Below are 23,302 nucleotides of genomic sequence, written 5' to 3' on the forward strand. Positions count from 1 at the left end.
GGACTGGGAGAGGGGTTCTCACTATACCGCAGAGGTTGCGCTGTAACTAACAACTCTGTTGGGTATTTCCAAGGCAATCTGAGCTGTCGGGCCCAGCTTGGTATTGGTCTTTGCTCCCAGACTCTGTGCCTAGGCCTGGGGGAGTAGAAAGTTCCTCGAGCAGGATTCCCACCCTGGTTGCCCAGATTTCCCAGTTCTCAAAGACTGTCTGCAAGTGGGGACAGTTATTCCGACCCATCAGGGTTGTTGGGAGGACCAGGGGAGACTGTTGATGCCAACACATTTGTGGACGATGAGGTGAGGCTCTCCATAAACGCAGGGCGCCCAGTGGCATGTCTGATGAAAGCAATAGATCACTGTCTACACAGATGGCAACAAACCAACCCCAACCCTGCGGTCTCACGGCACGGACACCTTGGCAATCTAAGTCCAGAAGAGGCCATGCAGACCTTTAAATCCTATGGCCTCTGTGCCTTTCTGGCACCCCAAAGCTTAGGGCGGAGGTAGAGCAGCCCAGGAATTTATTATCCTTCCATAACGTTGAGCTTCCCAAATCCCCATGAAGCCCAGGAATGATGTGACGGCAGGGTGTGTGGGCCTACTGGCACCAGGAGCCCCTCTGTAAATCAAAGTCTCACTTTTGCTGGCTGCTGACTGCTTTTTCCAAGGTGACCTGGAAAAAAAAGGGTGGCCATTCGCGTAGGGGTGGTGTCTGCCTTTGACATGGTGGCTAAAAAAATGGCTAAAGAGACCAGTTCTCTAGAAATACTGCCTGGAGGAGTTACAAAGAAATGACAGTCTTCCTACAACCTTGGCCCACTTGGGTGGCCCCAATGGTCCCTTGGGTAGCCTAGAAGAAACTATCCCAGCCCTGAGCCAGGCCCCCTAAGAAGCCAAGGTAACCTTGCCATCTGTTGCACAAGACAACCATGCTAATCATAATCAGCTGGCACAACTCCTACTGATTCAGGCAAGGACACCATAAGTCAGAAGTGATGAAAGAGTTGTCAAAGGTCACATGGCCTTGAGGGGAGCAATCTAGGTAACCCCAAGGGTTCAGGACTCCCCACACCCTTTTTAATGAGGCCACCTGGCAGGGAAATCAGAATCAGGGTGAGTTCTCAGAAACTTGGCCTCATCTAACCATTCCTCCTGTCATGGTAATTTCTCCAGTGGCTTCTAAATGATGGGAGTGAGGAAACCCAAGACTATAAACAGTGCCCTCCCTCTGCCAAAGGTGAGCGGAAAGTAATAAACTCATTCCTCTGGTAATTGGGACCAGCAAAGTCACTGGGTACCTCAAGAGATCAAGTGACTTGGGATAGCAAGATCACACCTGCCCAAAGTGGTCAAATCCCCAGTCAGAAGGGCTCTGAGAGAACCCATTAAAAGTGCCAGAAAAAAGCAGCTCAGGTGGACTGGAGAGATGGCTCATTGGTTAAGAGAACTGACTGTTCTTCCAGAGGTCCTGAGTTCAGTTCCCAGCAACGACATGGTGTCTCATAACCATCTATAACAGGCCCTGTTCTGATGTGTCTGAAGGCAGCTACAGTATATTCATATAATGAACAAGACTTTTTTTCTTCTTCTTTTTTTTTCTTTTTTTTGGTTCTTTTTTTCGGAGCTGGGGACCAAACCCAGGGCCTTGTGCTTCCTAGGCAAGCGCTCTACCACTGAGCTAAATCCCCAACCCCTTTTTTCTTCTTTAAGCAGCTCAGGTGACTAAGAAAACTGACAAAGCAAAATCTGAGGACACAGCTGGGTTGGTAGAGTGCTTGTTGTCCAGCACGTACTACCAGGCGTGGTGACACACAGCTATAATCCCAGCTCTCGGCAGTTCTTTACCTACGGGAAGATCTGAAGTTCAAGACAGTGGACAGCCTCTGTCTCCTTGGTGTCCAGCCTAAGCTGCATTACTCCTCTGTCCTATTGTCATCTTCCTCAAGGTTAGAAAGGAATTATGTGAGCCATTAACTCACTTACCACAGCACCCCAGAGCCTGGCGCCAGCCACACAGCAGGTGCCCTTTTTGATTGCTTTGGTTTTGTTTTTGTGTGTTTTAAGACAGAGCCTCAAGTATCCCAGATAGCCTCCACCTCACTAAGTAGCCAAGGATGAGCTTGATTCTCCTACTGCCTCCACATGCCAATTTCTGGGATTCCAGGCATGCAACTTACGTACATATTTATGAATAAATGAATGAGCGACACCTTTGACATTCATTTTTGTGACCGCCTCAATCGCTCGCCAACTGTCTCGCTCAGAGAGGGACTGACGGGTCCTCTAGCACAAAACTGATCAGACAAGAGTCACAGGTGATTGACAGACACGACTGCAAGTAGAGAGGGATTAAAATCACAGCCTTCAGCAAACTAGGAAAGACCCGCCCCTCCTGGCCTTTGCCCCACCCCTCCAGGCTACCTTCCCTCTTTCCCGCTGCTCCGACTCCAGAGGTCACCTTAGGAACATAGGAAGCCCAGTGGGCATGCGCCCTACTGGCCGCTACGGCACACTCGCACTTCCTGTCCGTTTACTCGGGATACCGGAAGCTGCCTTCCACTCGTTGGCTCTTAGGCTGCTAGCGGACCTCAAGGGGAGAGGCCGGCTTCCCACCGCGGTGTTCGACGGGATGCCGGAGGGTAAGGGGTGGGGCTGACGTCAGGAGCCAAAATGGCGGCGGTGGTCGGGGTCTCCTTGAAGCGCGGCTTTTCGGCTACGGCTCTCGGCAGAGTCGGCCTGCAGGTGAGCCCCGGAGCCGTAGTTCAGTGGGGAACCGTGCCGGTCACCGAGGCTGCCTGGGTGGAGAGTCCGCGGAGAAGCGGAAAGAGCCCGGGTCCAGGCCTCAGGAGAGGACTTACCAGCTCCCTGCCCCTGAGCATCCTTTCAGATAGCCAACCCGCGCTTCTCCCAAGCTGGAGAGTCGCGGCCGGGAGGAGGTTGGAAAAGATAACGGAAAGGCAGAGGTCAGGGAGGACAAGCGAATTGGTCAAGGTCATATGATGGGCGACCTGTTGTTGGAACCCAGAATCAAATCCTGATATTTGCACTCGACCAACCTTGTGTAAAAGGGAGGCCTGCGGGTTGTCTGGGACGGGTCCCGGGAGACCAGGTCGCAACTCCAGATTAGGCTGTTCTGCATCGGTAATGTCGGAGACCGCTGAACTCTGGAGGACAATGCACTTGACCCGCAGGGAAAGGAAGACATAGAAGAAAACGACCCAACCCCTGAAAGATGCGGACTGTAGAAGTTTGCAAGCAAGACCCGGTTCCCTGAAGTGTGTTTATTCAAGGGTGTGTAGCGGCACTGATCTCATACGGATGGCATGGGATGACAGACAGAGCCTGGAGCTGCTTTTGTTAATACTACTGTAGTGGCTCTGTCATAGGTCTCCCCACACGCCCTATCCTCGGGAGCTGTACACAGTGGAAGCACTTAGAAAGGCGAGAGAAACTGCCTCTCCTTAAAGATTTACAAATACCATTCAGTCCTCTTCTGGGCTCCTGGACAGTCCTTCACAGGTGGACAACAGGAACTCCGAGAGAGACTTTCTTAGTGACTTAAAACCTGAGCGCCCCCCCCCCCCTTTCTTGTAAACTGTAGATCGTGGGCAGGTTCTTTTGTGGGTTGTTTTTTGTTTTGTTTTGTTTTGTTTAGATGTTTCCATTTGTACGTAGGAGTTATGTATAGGCACCATGCGTGTGCCTGTGGAGAAGAGGGAGCCGTATTTCCTGGAACTGGAGTTACAGGTGGTTATCAGCCGCCATGCGAGTGCAGAGAACTGAACTCTGCTCCTTCCAAACTGCTAGGACAAATCTCCAGCCTGTGACAGTGTTATTGTTTTGCTTAGGTTTTGGCTTTTTGGACAGTGTCTTTATGCAACCCTGGCTGTCCTGGAACTCAGAGATCCTCCTCCTTCAGCACATGGGAGTAAATGCTGAGATGAAAGGTGTGGACCTGTGCATCTCTGCATACACACCTATCATAGCAGCACTCGGGAGGCTGAGGCAGCGAGATCAGGAGTGTAAGGACATCCTCAGCCCCATATGGAGTGCAAGGCCAACCTGGGCTACTTGGGACCCTGTCTCAACAACAAAAACAGACAGTGCCTACCAGAGCCTCAGGCTGATGTCCCAAGTATTCAGTTAATGATCCTGTTTTGGTTGTTGAGAATTTCATGCATGACTACTGTATTTAAATTTTTTCCAATCCCCTCTCTCCTCCCATGCTCCCTCCCTTTCAAACTCATGACTTCTTTAATTAGCATGGCTAAATATATACGTACACAATCTCTTTAAGTGCATTTAGTGTTCCTTATGCATAAAGTGTTTAGGGCTGAGAACATGGGATCCTAATGACACCAGTTCATGCAAGCATGAATGGGAGAAATTTCACCAGGCCCCACCCCTAATTTAAAAGCTACAGCAATCAGTGACCGCACAAAGGGGGTGTATCAGTTTTCTTGAGGGAGGAGCCTCCTGATAGGTTATCCAGTTAATAATTCCGGGTGACCTTGTTTACTGTCCTCTTTCTACATTGCAGAGGCAGCAGTGAGGTTATGAGAGCCTCACTGTAAGGAGTGAGTTCTCAGGCTCAGGCGGGGCATTCTAGAACGAAGTGAAGAAGAGACTGGTTTCAAAGGTCAGCATTAGGATTTCAGGAGAGGCCCTTACCCACCTTTCTAGGGTAGTGAGAGTAAGAGAGGCCTCCTCCCTGTGGGAAGGTATATTTGTGCTCAAAAAGCCCCGTCCTGAGCTTGCTGTGGACTTTCCGTTCTGGTTCCAAGTCTCCTGTGATTGCTGTGAACTCATGGGAACAGATCATTTCCTGAGCTGTGCCAGTAGTTTGGCCTGCTCCTTGTGAAGTGGGTATCCATACCACCCTCCCCTTCGCAAAGGGGGAAGTGAGATTAGACTGGAGGAAGTGGGATCAGACTGGTTAAGAGATTCTCTAAAGAACTCGCAGCTTGAAGGTAACAGGGCTGGATCCCACTAACACACTTCAGATACAAGCCTGCCCCTTCCTTGAGTCTGTAGGGTTGGCTTTGCCTTCTTACCTTTGCCCACCTTCCTTCCTGGTGGCCGTGTCATATGTCTAGCTTCAGGCCTGCCCCTGCGGAAGATAGAGGAAGTTCATCTTCTCCAGGATTATCTAGAGACGTTCTTCCTTCGTGGCACACCACTAGAGTCATAGATCGAGGGCCAGATGTGTTCACAGTCTCCACTCCCATGGGGAACCTGGCATATAAGTTGCTGGACAGGGAGGGAGAGAGAGGAAGGAAGTCTCACACTACAGCCCATCTCCCTGTCTGAGCGGCCTTTTTTTAAAAGCAAAGGGTTTATTAGGAAAAGCTCTGAGAGCCGAGGAGATGGCTTGGTGGCTGAAAAGGCGTGTTGGTCAGATCTAATGACCAGAGCCCTGTCCCTAGAACCCACATGAAGGCAGAAGGAGGGAACCTACTTCAGAGTGTTCCTCTGCCCTCCACATGAGCACATCCTCGCCACCGACACCATGCACACAATCCAAATGCATTTTTGTTTAAAAAAAAGTTTTAATATAGATTTAAGCACAGACATTAGGGGAGAGGGAAAGACCATGAATGTACACAGGTTTCTCAAGAGGAGGTTGCTCATTCTCCTTCCTAATACCAGGGTTCAGGGCAGGCTAACAGGACTCCTTGGGCCAGCATACCACGTGTCCTGATGTCCATCCTGTCTTTCCTCATTTGTTCACCAAGGCCCTCTGCTAATTGTCCCCTCACCGATTCATAGCTGTTCTCTGCCCTCATGGTTATGCAAGGTACACAAGCATGCTGTGATTCCTGCCATCTTTCTGAAAATCACAAATCTAGGCTTGGAGAGATGGCTCAGCTCTCAAGAACACTTGCTGAGTTCAGTTCCCAGCTCCCATGTCCCGTCACTCACAGCCAGCTGTAATTGCAACTTTGGCAGATCCAGTGCCATCTTCTGGCTACCTCAGGCACCTGCACACATGGCATATACTCAGACACACACACACACACACACACACACACACACACACACACACGGCATACACGAGAATAAAAATAGGCTGGTGTGGTGGTATACACCTTTAATTCCAGCACTCATAAGGCCATGTAATCAGACCTCTGTAAGTTTGATGCCAGTCTGCTCTACTAGCAAGTTCCAGGATAGCCAGGGCTGGATATAAGACCTTGTCTCAAAACAACAGGACTAGCTGATTCCTAGCCATGGAAGGTGGATGCAGAATTGGCTGTTTAAGGTAATTCTTGGCTACATAATAAATTTGAGGCCAGCCTGGGCTATGTGAGCCTCATCTCAAAGTAAATAAATATCCTTGATTGATTTCAATCTGACCCTAGTCCCTTTTGAAAAGTGTGCCTGATCAAATGTCTCTATAGAAACAAATGTTTAAATAGGAGAAAGACGATGAAGCTCCTTTGCAGGTAACCTGTCATTTCAGCAGGCCTAGGAGTCAACTGAGCTCTTCCTGCCCTCAGAGGGTACTGCTGAATTGGTCTTCCATACTATGGGGCCATAATTGGGTATGTAGTATTGTCTTGGTACTCAGGAGCAGAAATCAGAGATTTGCCGCATGTTCAAGGCCAGCCTGAACTGCATAGTAAGATGTTTTCATCCAGGAAGAATCTCAATACTATTACAGATATATGTGATCTAAAATTATCTCAAGAGTCCAGAAGAGGGCGTAGGATGCATGTTTGTATCGTCCCGGTACCCGCATAAACCAGGCATTGTGGGGCGTCCCTGCTGACGTAGCACGGGGGAGCAGAGGCAGGAAGGTCCAGGTTCAGGGTCATCATCTCAGGGTTATTGTTCCTGGCTGTCTGACTCACATGACAGAGATTTTGTGTTGCTGAGATGCAGCAGAACAGAGCAGAACTTGTTTGTTCCCTAATTGGTGCTCAGATAGTCTTCATCATGAGTTTTCACTGGGTTTGGGAGGAGTGCTTTCTTTTTAAACAAATTTCTTTTTTCTTTCTTTTTTTTTTTTTTTTCTTTTTTTTTTTTTCCCGGAGCTGAGGACCAAACCCAGGGCCTTGCACTTGCTAGGCAAGCACTCTACCACTGAGCTAAATCCTCAACCCCTGCTTTCTTTTTAAAAGCATAGTCTCTGCCTTTTCTGGCCTCAACTGCATGATCCTGCCTTCACCTCCCAAGTGTTGGAACAGCCCTGTGGCATCATCCGCAGATCTGTGCCTGTTTTAAAAATGTTACCATATTGGGTTTTTGGTTTGGTTCGTTTTTTTTGGAGACAGATTTCTCTGTGTAGCCCTGGCTGTCCTGGAACTCACTCTGTAGACCAGGCTGGCCTCAAAGTCAGAGATCCACCTGCCCTCCAAGTGCTGGGATTAAAGGGATACACCACCACCCCAGCTGTCATGTTGGGGTTAAAAAATATTTTTTAAAGATATATTTATTTATTTTATGTATATGAGTACACTGTAGCTGTCTTCAGACACACCAGAAGAGGGGGACATCAGGTCCCATTACAGATGGTTGTGAGCCACCGTGTGGCTGCTGGGAACTGAACTCAGAACCTCTTAACCACTGAGCCATCTCTCCAGCCCAAAAAAAAAATTGTTTTTATATTATTATTCTGTTGTATGATGAGGGAACGGCACGTGCCACTGTGTAGATAGTCAGTTTTTTCCATCTTTACATGACTTCTGGGAATGAACTCAAGTTTTTAGGCTGCCATCGCAAGTACTTGGACCCTCTTGCTGGCCACAGTGTCTTGTTTTAAAAACAGAAGTAGCTTTCTGACTGGTTTGTTCGGATCTCATGTAATAAGTCTCCCTTCTAAGTGTCATTATCTCACATACGTGCACAGCACAGTCTTGTCACCACCCAGGTTAGAAGTTGTACAGGCCGGTCGTGTGGCACTCACCTGTAGTCTCAGCATTTAGAAGGCCAAGGCAGGAAGATTGAAGTTGGAATCCAGCCTGGACTGCATGGGACCCTGTCTCAACTGAAGTGTCACTGTGTTCTGTGGTTCTCAGGACAAAAACGAACTCACCTCAGTGTGATCATGCCCCCACGTCACCGCACACATCCTCACACCTGCTGTTCCCCCTGCCTCCTAACACTGCTCTTCTGGCTCCAGTTAAACCCTAGTCAGTGCAGCCCGTGACCTCCGCCCTCTCTTGGGAGGCTGGCTTCACCTCCTCAGGATCCCTCCGTGTACATCGTCATGTAGCTTCCACTTCACTGTAGGTCACCACAGATAAGTTCAATGGAAGGGAAGGTTCTGTCTGTGTCAGAAGTAAAGCTAAGTGCTGTGTCCCTGGCCCTGGGCCCATAGCTGGCTTCTCATGGGGATTAAGGTCTGTTGGATGTTGGTGAGTGTGCCTTCCAAGGAAGTGGGGTACCCGGCCCGTCTGTGCCAGGAATATAGTTATCACACCAGTAAGTGGAGAAGTGTCTTGCAGTCTTTAATGTTTTTCTCTTTCCTCTTTTTGGCTTTTTCAAGTTTCAGGCCTGCCGAGAGGCACAGACAGCTGCTGCTGCAGCTCCCAGAATCAAAACCTTCGCCATTTACCGATGGGACCCGGACAAGGCTGGAGATAAACCTCGAATGCAGACATACAAGGTGGATCTGAATAAGTGAGTGTCTGGGAGGGTGGAAGGGCTCACTGGACTCAGTTACGTCTGGTTTCTGCTGTTACTTGTGGTGCTATGGACAGAGCTTGTAGAGTCATGCCCTTTGGGTCTTGGGAGACACAAAAATCTGATTCCCTTAATGTTACAGAGAATCAGATATCCGTCTTTAGGGTCAGATAAGTTGCTCTCTCGCGTGTGCCCTCTCGCTCCCTCCCTACCTCTCTCCCTCCCTCCCTCTCTTTGTAGTTCAGGTTCATCTTGAACTCATTACTTAGCTGAGGAAGGAAGGCCTTGAATTTCTAATCTTCCTCCCTATACCTCCCCACTTCTGGGGTTACGGGCATGGGTCGTGTGGGCTACCATACCTGGGGTACGAGGTGCCGGGGTTGAGCCTGTAGCTTCATGCACTCTGTGTAAGTACTAGCCAACTGTTTTATTAAGGAAAAAGTAAAAATATTGCCAGATACTTAGAAGACAAAAAAATTTTGCAACTCAAAACTCAGTAAGACAGGTGATGGTGGCACAAACCTTTAAACCCAGAGTTTTGGGAGGCTGGCAGGCAGGCAGATCTCTGTGAGTTTGAGCCAGCCTGGTCTGCATGAGCTCCAGAACAGCCATGGTCACACAATGAAACCTCTTAAAAAACAAAACAAGAACACAAACCCACCTCAGTAATATGAGGCTAAAATTATAAAATTTTAAAAATATATAATACCATTAAAGAATTAGCTTTAATATAAATGTAAATAGTGAATTAATCTGACAGTTATATTTCTTTACCTTATGCTAGTCCCAATAACCACACAGAGAAACAAAGATTTCAAGCTACACTCAATAGCTGAGCAGTTAAATGATCAACCTTAACCCCTAAGCTAATCTGGCTACCTCCCAGCCCTGTCCCCCCAGCCCTGTCCCCCCAGCCCTGCCCTCCCAGCCCTGTCCTCCCAGCCCTGTCCTCCCAGACCTGTCCCCCCAGCCCTGTCCCCCCAGCCCTGTCCCCCCAGCCCTGTCCTCCCAGCCCTGTCCCCCCAGCCCTGTCCTCCAGCCCTGTCCTCCCAGCCCTGTCCTCCCAGCCCTGTCCCCCCAGCCCTGTCCTCCCAGCCCTGTCCCCCCAGCCCTGTCCCTCAAGCCCTGTCCCCCCAGCCCTGTCCCCCCAGCCCTGTCCTCCCAGCCCTGTCCCCCCAGCCCTGTCCCCCCAGCCCTGTCCCACGGTACTTGCATATTATTATTGACCTGGCTCTTCGGGCTCCAGGGGTATTTGTGTTTTCAGGATCTCTCCGAACCTCTTCCTTCTGGCTCCAAATCCTCCATTCTCCCCCTCTCCCTCTACCAGACCCTTCCTCTGACTGGCAGGAGTCTCGCCCTAATTCTCTATTTTGACTGCCATTGGGTGATCAGGTGGAGAATAAATGGTAAAACTGTTTACGCAGACCTGAGACAGGAGATTCTTGTAGTTTAAGCACTACAGGGCCATGTCAGGATTGAACAAGGTAGGAGGGCTTAGGAATCCTCATTTAAATAATACAAGGGTGAACTTTGTACAGTACTGCAGTAGCTTTCCCCAGCTCCCTTTCAGCAATGGTTGAGTAGGCTTTCCTCAGACAAACCCAGGGAGCATAGGAATGACTGGAGGCGGGGCTGGAGAGATGGCTCAGCGGTTAAGAGCACTGACTGCTCTTCCAGAGGTCCTGAGTTCAAGTCCCAGCAACCACATGGTGGCTCACAACCATCTGTAATGAGATCTGATGCTCTCTTCTGTTGTGTCTGAAGACAGCTACAGTGTGCTCATGTACATAAAATAAATAAATCCTAAAAAAAAAAAAAGGAATGACTAAAGGCACTAGAGAGAGACTGGCCTTGAGCACAGGGACTGAACGAGCCCTAACCTCACAGACTAAAACTCTGGGAAGCAGAGAATATGGGAACCCTGGAAAGACTCAAGGAGGAATACAAGCTCCATTTGAACCTCTTCCTAGTGCTTGAATCTGCCATGTTGATTACCATCTAAAAACCGTGAAGTGTGGACAGTCCTCAGGAAAGCTTGGTGGGATCCAGGACTGCTGGTTACACAGAGACACTGGGAAGGAGGCAGACTGGCTAGGCATGGCGACCCAAGGATCCCATCACTTGGGCCTTAGAAATATAAGGACAAGAATTCCAAGTTCATCCTCAGCTAGGCCGGCCAGGACTGTATGAGACCTCACCTCAAACAAATGAACGGAGCTGGCTCAGCTGGTAAAGTACTTGTGGGCCTTAGAAAACCTAAGTTTGGTCCCCAGAACACATGCAAACTGTGGGGCATGGTTAGCATATATGTCCTATCCCAGCACTGTGGAAGCAGAGACAGCCAGGTCCTGGCTGCCAGGCAGCCTGGCCTCTGATACCCTTAGTTCCCGTGGGAGGCCGTGTCTGAGGATCAATACCTGAGGGTGACCTTGGTTCCACGCATACACGCATGCACCTGAACGTGCACACACACATTCTTTTCAAGGGGATGCAGAGATGGTTCTGCAGTTAAGAGCACTTAGTCTGGCAGGGGATTGTAACTGAGCTCCCTCTACCCATGCCAGGGAGCTCACAGTAGTCTGCAACTTCCCCTCCAGGGGATCTGATACCCTCCTCTGACCTCTGTGAGCACTTCATACACACACGCACACACATGCATACACACACACACACACACACACACACACGCACACACATAAACAGAAAAGAAAAGTCATGACGCAGATTTGTAAGTAAAACAGTTGTGGGGGGATATTCCACACCAACCAGTGGCAAAATGCAACTTGGTTTCAAGTGCATATGGTATGCTTACCAAGAAGTTGGTCACAATAAAAGCCAGTACATTTCAGAGGTCACACTCTCAAGGTCTACTCTGACCACAGTAGAAAATTTGGTGGCACACTCGGGACAGAGGCAGGTGGACCTCAGAGAGTTTGAGGTCTGCCTGGTCTACAAATCAAGTTCCAGGACAGTCAGGCACACAGAGAAACCTTGTCCTGGACAGAACAAACAACAACAACAGAAAAGAATGAATGAATTTAAAGAGTCACAGAGAAGTAAATAACAGGTCAGTGCAGGAAACCACAGCCTTGCAGAGTTAAGTAAGAGCCAGCCGTGCTCTGAGCTCCTGCCAAGGAGGTTCACAGATCGGTGATTAGGGTTTAAGGGCTTTTTTTTTTTTTTTTTTCCGGAGCTGGGGACCGAACCCAGGGCCTTGCGCTTGCTAGGCAAGCACTCTACCACTGAGCTAAATCCCCAACCCCGGGCTTTTTTTTTCTAATGTCTTCTCATGAGCTTGAGACAGGAGGCTCTCCAGTTTGAGATTACCCTGGAACATGAAAAGGCTTAAAACCAGTCATCTAGGGGTTGGGGATTTAGCTCAGTGGTAGAGTGCTTGCCTAGGACGCTCAAGGCCCTGGGTTCGGTCCCCAGCTCCGAAAAAAAGAACCAAAAAAAAAAAAAAACCAGTCATCTAAGACTTTACCTTAGAAGGTAGGAAAGGAGGTTGGAGGTACAGCCCAGGTGTACTTAACATGCAGGAGGCCCCCAGTGCCACAGAAACAGTATGAAGGCGGGGCCAGGCACGGCTTTGTGCTTCTGCCATCCCAGCTACTGATTCCAAGGTAGAGCATACAAGTGCGAGGCCAGCATAGCAGTGCATGAGGCCGTTTAAATGACATTAATGAGTCTGAGGATATAGCACAATAGCACAATAGTAACAGTTGGCCAGCCTTGTGTAAGGCCCTGTGTTCAAGCCCCAGTATTAAAAAAAAAAAAAAAGAGGAAAAGAATAGCAAAGCAAATCCAAACAAAACATAAAAATAAAATTAACAGAAAAGGCCAGAAATAAGAATACTTAGCACAGAGGGCTGGAGAGATGGCTCAGTAGTTAAGAGCACTGACTGCTCTTCCAGAGGTCCTGAGTTCAATTCCCAGCAACCACATGGTGGCTCACAACCATCTGTAATGAGATCTGATGCCCTCTTCTGGTGTGTCTGAAGACAGCTACAGTGTACTTATATTCAATAAATAAATAAAATCTTAAAAAAAAAAATACTTAGCACAGTAGGGGATGGCTTCAGCCCTAGGATTTAAGAAATCAGCCTGCGGGGTTGGGGTAGAGCGCTTGCCTAGGAAGCACAAGGCCCTGGGTTCGGTCCCCAGCTCCGAAAAAAAGAACCAAAAAAAAAAAAAAGAAATCATCCTGCATAACAGCAAGTTCAAAGCCAGCCTAAACTGTCATCAGACCCTGTCTCGGAAGAAAAGAAATTGAGTGGGAGCTGGGCTGAGGCTCCGTGTTGGGGGCTTACTTAGCACACATGAACCCTTGGCTCTTAGTTCTAGCACTCCAATAAAACAGCCAGATAAAAAATCCCACTACCAAGCAGAGGGTGTCACTCCAGACCTTGTAAGATTATTGGTAATGACTGTGCCGAGACATTCAGCTTCAGCAATTGTGATGAAGTGAACTAAATCCTTAAAAACTACAACTAGGGGCTGCTGGAGAGCGGTTAAGAGCACTGGCTGCTCTTCCAGAGGTCCTGAGTTCAAGTCCCAGCAACCGCATGGTGGCTCACAACCATCTGTAATGAGATCTGATGTCCCCCTCTTCTGATCTGTCTGAGGACAGCAACTGTGTGCTCACATAAATAAAAGAAATAGATCTTTTAAAAAACAAAACAAAACAAAACTACAACTCACTGTGGCTCATGTAAGATGCTTGCCAGCCCCAGGACACTTGTCACATCTGGACTGCGGCCCTCTGAACTATTACTATGTAGGTGCATGCATGCCAGCTTGTGTGTAAGTGCTGCAGAGCCAGGGACTGCAGCTTCTCTAGAGCTGGTTACAGGCGGTTACAAGCTGCCCAGCGTCAGGGCTGGGAACTGAACTCAGGTCCTCTGCAAGTACAGCGTGGGCTCTTGTGCTCTTCACTGCTGAGCCATCCTCAAGTCCAGTTTATTCTCTTTTATCATCCTTACCGTATTTCCTGTTACAATCATGTAACGCTCATATCAGGAGCAACCAAGTTCAAGGCCAGCCTGGACTACATAGTAAGACACCATCTCAACAAAACAAACAAGAACAGACAGACAGACAGGCTGAGGAAGTGGCTGAGTGGGTAAAGTGTGAGCTTCGCAAGCATGAGGGCCTAAGTTTGGAGCCAGCATTCATGAAAGAAGCCAGGCAGTGCTCCTTGCTCCTGTAATTGGCTCTAGAGTAGAGGAGCAGACACAGGAGGATCCAGATCGGGGGCTGCCTATCAACCTAGCTGAAAAACAGCAGCTCCGGGTTCAGTGAAAGACCCTGTCTCAAGGGACTAAGACTGAGCGATACAGGAAGACTCTAGACATCCCCCTCCGGCTTCCACGCACCCGCCTGTATGTGTGTAGCATGTAGTTTTTGCTACCCCACTGTAAGGTCACTTTAAGTTCCTGGCAGACCACACTTCCAGCCCCACCCAGGTTCCCTCCGATCTGAGGATAAAACACATGCACATTAACTTATTTTCTTTAACTGCTTATTTTATATAACTGCTTTGGCTCAGTTGCTGGACGCTTCTAATCTCCCACGGCTAGGGTGCCCTTCCCAATACTCTTAGCTCAGCACACTAAATCTGACCTCAGCTTTAGTTGCTACCTCAGCTCTAGTGGGCCCCAGTTGGGCCCAATCCACCATAAGTGGCTGGTTACTCAGAAGCATGGTGAAAATCCCTTTCCCTCTCTGTGGCTCCTCGCCTACTCCTGTGAGGACCCGGAAGTCCCGCCTCTTTCCTTACGCCCAGCAATTGGCCCTTGGCATCTTTATTGATAGTTCAAAGAACCAATTGGGAACCACTCCCTACATATGTGCACCTGCATATACATAGGCATGCACTACACACACACATACACACACACACACACACACACACACACACACACGGTGGGGGGGTTGCACACCTTTTAATCTCAGCACTCAAGAGGCAGAGGCAGGAGAATCTCTTGAATTCGAGACCAGCCTGGTGTACAGAGTGAGTTTCAGGACAACCAGGGCTTTTACATAGAAAAAGCATATCCGGGGGGTTGGGGATTTAGCTCAGTGGTAGAGCACTTGCCTAGCGAGCGCAAGGCCCTGGGTTCGGTCCCCAGGTCCAAAAAAAAGAAAAGAAAAGGAAAAAAAAAAGCATATCCGGAAAAAGAAGAAGAAGAAAAGAGCACAGCACAAAAGGAATAAACACATACAAGTGTGCAGTAGTTAAACTCTGCCGCTGATGGGTTCAGTGTGCCCTGTGTCCGGTGTCTGCAGTAGTGAAGTCAGATGCTGGCCATAGCAGAACTGAGCTCTTTTCTTCATCAGGTGTGGACCGATGGTGCTGGATGCTCTAATCAAGATTAAGAATGAAATCGATTCTACTTTGACCTTCCGAAGATCATGCAGAGAAGGTGAGTGGTTTCATTATCACTAGACCTCGGCCTGCTTTTGACTACCATGAGGTGTGGCCCCCCACAGACGGCAGCACCCTGGAGAGCTACAGCCCTGCAAGGTGACCTTGCTTCTGAGACCAGTACAGCGTTAGGGAGTGCCCTGATGGGGCAGTAAGGGAATGAAGGAAGGGTGGACACCCAGATATGGAGGAAGCTTAGACCAGGTAGGCAAGCAGCTACATAAGCCAGAACCTCAGGGTGTTTGTTACCCACAGCATAGGATGAGGTTAGCCAGTGTAGGTAGGAGGGCTCTGGAGGGGTGCAGTCTCAGACAGTAGTCCTCTGAGAAAAGAAGCGATGGCTGCTGCACTGGTCAGTCACTCATAAACACTCACGCTTAGACCAAAGGGAGCTGGGCCGTCATTCTGCGCCTCGCCTGGAGGAAGACCTTGTCATTTCCACAGGCTTCACATGACCAGGCCCCTGTCACAACACACACCCACTCAGGACCCTTCTAATCCCCACACCCTGCTTGCTGTATGTCACCTTCTTTTTTTTTTTTTTTTTCTTTTTTTTTTTTTTTTGTATGTCACCTTCTTTTTCATGGGATTCAGCTTCCAAAGTGTGAACTGTGGTGCAGGTTCTGATTTCCCTGGGGAGCTCTGTCTCGAGCTTCCTGTGTCCCAGCAGCACCAGTGAGGACAGACTAGCTGGCATTTGCCGCGTGAGCTCTTTGTTAGTGGGAGGTGGGAGTTTCTGGCTGAGGCCTATCCAGTGTCCTTGTCACGGGGTGATGTACTTGTGCTGTGCTGCTGAGATGTGAGAAGACAGCTTCCTCCTCTAATGCTGTGCACTTAGCCTGTGTGTCTGAGAGTGCAGAGCGAGTGTGGAGCGCTGGGGTGGCTGGCAACTCAGTTCTGGACTATGCAGCGAGACCGGAAAAAAAAAAAAAAGAAAAGCCAGGCAGTGTGGTGCACGCTTTTACGCTTTTGCAGAGGAAGGTGGATCTCTGAGCTTGAAGCCAGCCTGGTCTACAGAGGGAGTTCCAGGACAGCCAGGGCTACACAGAAATCCTGTCTCAAAAACAGAGAGAGAGACACACACACAGAGTCAGAGACACAGAGAGAGAGAGAGGGAGAGAGAGAGAGGGGGAGAGAGAGAGAGAGGGAGAGAGAGAGAGAGAGAGAAGAAAAATAATTGCTAGTGATAATACAACAAAGATAATATACTTTAATAATAGGATTTCGAGTAAAAATCAAATTAATTTAGTAATAATGATTTTTTTTAAAAAAGCTTAAAAGGCCCTGAAGCCCAGCTGGCTCTGTGGCCAAGGAGCCTGTCTGTCAGACAAGCTGTTGTGTGTCTCTTTTTTTTTTTTTTTTTTTTTTTTTCAGAGCTGGGCACCGAACCCAGGGCCTTGTGCTTGCTAGGCAAACGCTGTTGTGTATCTTAATGTTAGGTAGGTAGGTGACTATGTAGACCTGTTATGTGGGGAGTGAACCTGCTGAGTCACAGGACTCCACAAGGACATGTATTGAGCTGGAAACCAGAAGTTAGGAACAGAGGCCGTCTCCATGTCTGCTCAGCGGCCGCCCCTAACCTTGGAAACCTGGGATTAAACAAAGATGGAAGGAGCCAGCTAGGCCTTCGGGGGACTGAGGATGTAGCTTAGAGGGTAACTGTGTGCCTGGTTCAAGGTGAGGTCTAGGCAGGAGGGAAGGGAGAAACGCACATTAGTGCAATTACTGACGTGATCACCTGGTGTCTCCCTCAGGGATCTGTGGCTCTTGTGCCATGAACATCAACGGAGGCAACACGCTGGCATGCACGCGCAGGATCGACACAGACCTTGGCAAAGTCTCGAAAATATACCCTCTTCCGCATATGTATGTGATCAAGGATCTAGTCCCTGTGAGTGTGCGGCTCTCCCTCTGTGGCAGGGGGTGGGGTCCTGCTGTGGTGTTTGGAGCAGCTAGGTCCAGTGTTCACAGCTTCTTTGGTGCGAGTGATAGAACAACCAGATACTCCCTGTGTTTATGGGATCCACAGTATCCCCAGAGGCATTAGGAATCCCCCTTCCCAGAGCCACACCAGTGTGGCTGGCATGTGTGACCGTGACAGGTGATGTGCCTGAACATCCTGAAGCTCAGATGGTTTGTGTGTTTGGGAATAAGGGCTTAGAATTTCAGAGTTGGAACTGCCCGAGAAAGGAAGGATTTGACCATAGCCGCAAAGTATTTGTGTGGAATCTCAGTGGGAAACAGAGAGGCTTGACTTTGCTCTCAGTCCCTCCCTCTGCTACCTCGGGCACCTTCCCTGACTTGAGGCAGCAGGAGAAAAGACTCCAGGTACTGTGACTTCAGCTGGTGGGGAAGACATTTCCCAGCTCTGTGGTCACTGCCTCTGCAGAGTTTGGTTTCTGTGCGTCATGGTGGGAAAGTGTGTGGTGTATGTGAGCTGTCGGAAGAAGCCAGCCGCTGAAGGCCCTGCAGGATCTGATCCCTCTCCTTTCCCTCCTTTTCCTCAGGACTTGAGTAACTTCTATGCACAATACAAATCCATTGAGCCCTATCTGAAGAAGAAGGATGAGTCCCAGGAGGGCAAGCAACAGTATCTGCAATCCATCGAGGACCGGGAGAAGCTGGTCATTACTTAAATCTATTGTCATGGTGCTTCCTGGATGTTGGGGAGCGGTAGGGTGATGCAGAACACTTAGTGTGCTCTGAAGGAAATTGGTGGCTCTCTGACCTGAGGGGAGTAAGTTGCTAGGCTGTGGCAGAACACTTAGCTAGTGTGCTCAAGGCCCTGAATCCATCCCTAGTGCTGGAGAGCCAAGGAAAGAGCAGCTAACCCAAGGGTGGGCCCCTGCCTCAGCATCGGGGTCAGCGCATACCTGTGAAGGCCCAGAGTGGACCAAAGAGCGGGCACAGCTGAGGGCGGGTGTCAGGGCAGGGGATTACATGTGGCAGAAGAGAGCAGTATCTAAGAGGCTTGCTTTGTAGAGGCTGATGGCCAAAACCAAGCTGTTCTCTCTCGGGGGAGGGGAGGTTAATAACATGCACACATGGGGCTGGGGATTTAGCTCAGTGGTAGAGCGCTTACCTAGGAAGCGCAAGGCCCTGGGTTCGGTCCCCAGCTCCGAAAAAAAGAACAAACAAAAAAAAAAAAAAAAAAATAACATGCACACATGCTGCCCATTCAGTCTCTGTGGCGGTGTGGTAGTGGAGGGGGTGTCTGTGGCAGTGTGGTGGTGGGGAGGGCAGACTGGAAGTAGAGCCTTGCTGTCTGTCTCTAAGCGAGCCGGGTCTGACTGGACTGGTTGGTCCTGGCCTTCTGGAGTTACTGCCCTTGAGTCAGGGCACAGTGTTTCTGTTGAGGAAAGGGCTGTGTCACAGGCTGACCCAAGTGCCTCCCCATCCCACATGCCACATCTGGTTTCTGCGCTGCTGGGGACCCATCCCAGGGCCGTGTGTTTGTCCAATAAGACTGCCGACTGAGCCTGGCCCCAGTCCTGGGCTATGACACCTTGAGTGGAGGATTTAGAGTCCAGCTTTCCCCTGCCTTCCTGCCTGAGAAGTGCCCACTGATGGGCAAGCATGCTGACTCGGCTAGTGGACCGAGCCCACTTTAGTCACCTCCTTCCTTTCTGAACCCCTGGACTCTGGCCATGGACATTTTACCAGTGTCAGTGCATGAGTGCCTAGCGGATTCTCTTGTCATTCAAGTCAGAGAACACGTGCTGGTCCATCCTCACAGGAACGGCCAGTTAGTGACGCTAGAAGGCCAATGAGCGCCTTCGTGAGGACATCACTGCCTTTCACCACTTCTACCTCCCATTCTTGCACTTCCAATCCAGGCTGGGCACAACGAGGGAGCATCGCTTTGAGGTGGCTTTATTAGGTGATTCATGCCTATAATGCTAGCACTTGGGAGTCTGAGCCAGGAGGAGTCTCATGAGTTCCAGGCCAGCCCAGGCTACAGAGTCTCAAAATAAATACACACACACCCCACCCCACCCCAACATGAAGCCAGAGCTGTACCCTGGTGGTGGAGGTCTTGCCTAGCTTGCACAGGCCCAGGGCTCTGTCCCCAGCACCACGTGAAGCATGGCCACAAGTGACAGACATTTGTGTAGCTTCTTTTTGGTTTCTTAATAGGCTACATGGAACAAATAATTGAATGTACTGTGAACTACTTTTAATTTTTTGCATTCCTCTGTGTGTGTGTGTGTGTGTGTGTGTGTGTGTGTGTGTGTGTGTGTGTGTGTGTACACTCTCAGACTTGCAAAGGATGAGTTTGCTGTTGACCCACATGTGCTATGCAGCTCTCCTGCTACTGTGGCATAATGACAGTGTGGCTGGCTTCTCACCACACATCCAGTCTAGGCAGCCAGTTGTCTTCCTCCATCAGGTCTTCAGCTGCAGTGTTGGGCATCCTGTCTCCGTCGCTGACCCATGCAAGCAGACCAACACCACCACCACCACCCCTGTGTGAGCAGACCCCTCTGGGTTGCTGCTTGTTGCCAGAATCAGAGAATCCAACTTAGGAGGCACAGAGAGGGCTTGAGGCCATGTGGCAAGCGTATGACCAGGATGCCAGCGGCATGTGGGGCTCAGGCATCCTAGTTGACCCCTCCTTCCCCCCTGGAGTTCAAGGGTCAGTGTGTGAGACATGGAGGGCAGCTTAGGGTGCTCCCATGAAAAACTTGAGGACTGCCCAGCTTGACAGACACTGGACAGACTGCCAAAGAGCTTCAGTGCCCCTCACTGCAGACTGCACTCTGGTTGGGAACAACTCCTCGTTCATGGCTCTTGTAGGTCAGTGGGGGTGGTTAATGATTCCCCAGTCTACATGCATTGTTGTTGGACTTAAGGCCCTGGTCTCTGATCCACAAGAGGTTTGCATTTCATTACAATATCTTTTTTTTATGAATCTATTACACTGCCACAAACCACCCTTTGCATTTCACCAAAAAAGCACACAGGTAGGCTGGCCCTCTGCTGTGTGCTGCGCCCAGTGTCTGACTTCCTTTCTCTCCACACAGGACGGATTGTATGAGTGCATCCTGTGTGCCTGCTGCAGCACCAGCTGTCCCAGTTACTGGTGGAACGGAGACAAGTACCTGGGGCCTGCAGTTCTCATGCAGGTGGGTGTCCCTGTCTCAGACAGCCCCAAGCCCTAGAGGACAATGGCCTGCAGGAGGTAGCTGCCTGCAGAAGGATGCTGTCTAGTGCCCTGCAGTACAGAGGGGAAGCCAGCTCACTGGGCTCATGTAGCTCTCAACAGAGCTGAAGCTTCACCTTGCTGTGCCTGTGTAGTGGAGAGGGCCACCCCAAAGGGAGGGACCCAGTGTGAGCCGGATCCCTGAAATGTGGGCTGTGTGGTTGGGGGAGGTGTCTTGAGGGGCAGCTGCTCATCGGAAGGCAGGAAGCTGGACTGGGGGCTGCTTAGAAAGAAAGAGTTTTGTCCTTACCTGTCACATGTGTATAGCTCAGTGCAAAGAAAGTGTCCATTTCCAGGAAGCTGGGATTCAGATTTGTGGTCATTGCTTTTCAGAGAGTGTTAGGCAACTCAAGATAACTTCATGTTTCCCATTTTCCAGTAAAAAGGAAGTTACTGGCTGTGTGAGCACACAGTAGTGTTGACCTTGCCATGGGCAGGCGGGTGGGCTCACGGGATCTGAGTTGTTGGAAACCACACAGGTCTCAGAAACCCAGCTGGGAGCAGTCCGGGGCCTGCGGTAAACCATTGTGAGTTTGCTGCTCTCAGGGCATGTGTTGATTGACAGAAAGTAGTCAAATTGTCTATGACGGTACCATAGCTCATTATGCATGTAATCCCGTGCACTTGGGAAGATTATGAGTTCAGGGCCAGGCCTGGCTACAGACCTAGCCTTAGAATAACAAAGAAGCCAGGCCTGGGGGTTGGGGATTTAGCTCAGTGGTAGAGCACTTGCCTAGCAAGCTCAAGGCCCTGGGTTCGGTCCCCAACTCCGGAAAAAAAAAAAAGAAGCCAGGCCTGGTGGTGCTGTGTCCCTGTAAGTTCAGCCCTGGACTCGGGGGGAGGCAGATCTCTGAGTTCCAGGTCAGCTAGGGCTACAGTGAGACCCTGTCTAAAGCATGCATTTATTCAGTGGCAGCTTCTAGCACAGGCAGGTGCTGTGACAAGAGAAAAAGCATTTGGCACAGCCCACCCTCCCTAATTACAACCTGGGACAACATGAAGAGCTGGTGCCCAGGACCATATCATTGAGCACCGAGGTGCGAAGCCCGGGGTGGATCAAAGGCTTGTGGCGAGTGGACACACAGGGTTAGGAGAGAGTGAGGAGCCTTCCTGCAAGGCAAGAACTGTGGGGCGATGGCAGGCTTCTGCCCTGCGGAGCCTGTTCAGGCCGGCCCCTCACGCCAGCTACCATGCCCTGCTTTCCCAGGCTTATCGCTGGATGATCGACTCCAGAGATGAATTCACAGAGGAGCGCCTGGCCAAGCTGCAGGACCCCTTCTCTCTCTACCGCTGCCACACCATCATGAACTGTACACAGACCTGCCCCAAGGTATGGCAGCCGTGGCCGGGCCGCTTGAGGTGGATGCCTGTTGTCTCGGGTGGGGCTTGGAATGGCTCTCAGTCGCAGACTCCACCAGGTCCCAAGAAGGCCAGGCCTTCCTTGTAGGTCCACAGGGATGGAAGGGGAAGAATGTCTCCAGGGCCCACAGGTAGGAAGCTGCGGTCAGCCTGAGTACAGGAGCCAGGTGCCAACACTGTGGGAGGCAGGGTCCCTCAGCCTGTGCCACAGCTCTGCTACCCATCTGCTTCAGCCTCCATGTCCCCGCCTCTCCTCATCTCTTTTGTTATGTTGTCCTGTTTGAGGCAGAATGTCTCCACATAGCCATGGCTGTCCTGGAACTCACTCTCTCTGTAGACCAGGCTGGCCTTGAATCCAGCCTGCCTCGGCCTCCTGAGTGCTGGGACTAAAGGCATGCACCACCCCCACCCAGCTCCCATTCCTGAGAGGGACCTCTTGTCATCTGTGGGTGCCTTCTGATCGGGTGCCAACTGTGGACATGTCAGCCTTGGCCACTGGGCAAGAAGAACTGAGGAGGGACCCTGACTGCCCTTCAGGCGCGAACCGGGCAGCAGGATAGGAAGCTATAGAGTAGCCACTTGGCAGGGTGGAGACATCTGGGAGACTTTGCTAGAAGGGCCCAACTCCGGCAAGTCTTCAAGTCCTATGTGAGGACAGGCTGAGGCACAGGAGAATGCGGCGCTGCCCTGTGAAGCCAGCTGTGCAGCCCACAGTGCACCGTCTGCCCTGCCTTTCCTGTGCCACACCCTCTGGACCTTACCTTGTGTACGGACCTTGGAGATCAATCAATCGCTCTGTGTTGATTTGTGAAGAGCCTGGCCTGTCTTGGGTCATTTTCTCTTTAATACTTTAGTTTCTGAGTTACTCTCCTAAATTGGGAGGCCCTCCCCCAACCTCAGATAAGTCAGGGCTGCCACGTACCTGCCATTTCCCTCCCTACTTTGGCAAGGCTGGCCCTGACTAGGATATGTATCTTGGTCCTGCAAACAAGTCACAGCTGCTGTGGGGCCCTGCTGTAGCCAGGGCTGCTGGTATTGGCCAGTCAGACGCAAGAGATGAAGCGGTCCCAAGCTTGTTTCTTACAGCTCTTTTGAGAGTACGTAGTCTCTGCCGTCGCTGACTCACTCACAGCAGTAATGGTGTCTGGCAAATCTTAACCCTGGCCTGTGGTCCTAAGGAAACTCCACCTTGGGTGTCTTGAACAGTCAGATGCTGCCCCCCGCCTTGTAGTCAGCGTAGGACCATCCTGGAGCAGGGCTGCCTTTCCACCCTCACTGACTTTTGAGGAGCTGGATCTGCACACCGCTCTCCTGGGAAGGGGCTTGGCTGCCTCTCTGTTCCCTCCCATCATACCTGGTACTGAAGCTCTTCCCTTCCCTCCAGGGTCTGAATCCAGGAAAAGCAATTGCAGAAATCAAGAAGATGATGGCGACCTACAAGGAGAAGCGGGCATTGGCTTAACCCTGTCCATGCTGAGTGTGGCTGTCAGCTCTGGCGTGAGTCCCTTCAAGCCCCCGGAGTGTCTCTGAGTACAGCCTATGTAATAAACATTTAGGAGATAAATAGGTGTCACTCTCTGTTATTACTAAAGACAGTCTCAACCAAGTCCTTGCTGCCAAGGACTGAAGGCACCAGGGAATCCTTGTCCTTGATGAGGTGGACATGGCTCCAGACCTGAGCCCTG

General features: G+C 50.4%; 1 protein-coding gene across 2 annotated transcripts; it reads left to right on the forward strand.

Annotated features, from left to right (window-relative positions):
• The first annotated feature begins 2,634 nt into the window (after positions 1-2,634).
• Positions 2,635-23,181, forward strand: Sdhb (succinate dehydrogenase complex iron sulfur subunit B). Of its 2 annotated transcripts, none has more exons than XR_015619566.1 (8): positions 2,635-2,742; positions 8,492-8,625; positions 14,968-15,053; positions 16,810-16,946; positions 17,563-19,525; positions 20,080-20,181; positions 21,466-21,588; positions 23,002-23,181. XR_015619566.1 is itself a non-coding variant. In NM_001100539.1 (8 exons), exons 1-8 carry the CDS (start codon positions 2,671-2,673, stop codon positions 23,077-23,079), a joined length of 849 nt encoding a protein of 282 aa, NP_001094009.1. In that variant the 5' UTR covers positions 2,651-2,670; the 3' UTR covers positions 23,080-23,181. The 2 variants fall into 2 exon arrangements, 1 of the variants encoding a protein (NP_001094009.1); NM_001100539.1 differs by having other exon boundaries at positions 2,651-2,742; positions 17,563-17,679.
• The last annotated feature ends 121 nt before the right edge of the window (positions 23,182-23,302 follow it).

This window comes from Rattus norvegicus, chromosome 5, assembly GCF_021556685.1.
Source record: "Rattus norvegicus strain SHRSP/BbbUtx chromosome 5, alternate assembly SHRSP_T2T, whole genome shotgun sequence".
Classification (NCBI taxonomy): domain Eukaryota; kingdom Metazoa; phylum Chordata; class Mammalia; order Rodentia; family Muridae; genus Rattus; species Rattus norvegicus.

What these genes read in the sequence shown, in the direction of transcription:
- Sdhb (NM_001100539.1), top strand. Translation starts at nt 2,671, where the DNA reads ATGGCGGCGGTGGTCGGGGTCTCCTTGAAGCGCGGCTTTTCGGCTACG. An exon ending in TCGGCAGAGTCGGCCTGCAG is followed by an intron (nt 2,743 to 8,491) that starts GTGAGCCCCGGA and finishes GGCTTTTTCAAG; the next exon opens with TTTCAGGCCTGCCGAGAGGC. An exon ending in TACAAGGTGGATCTGAATAA is followed by an intron (nt 8,626 to 14,967) that starts GTGAGTGTCTGG and finishes TTTCTTCATCAG; the next exon opens with GTGTGGACCGATGGTGCTGG.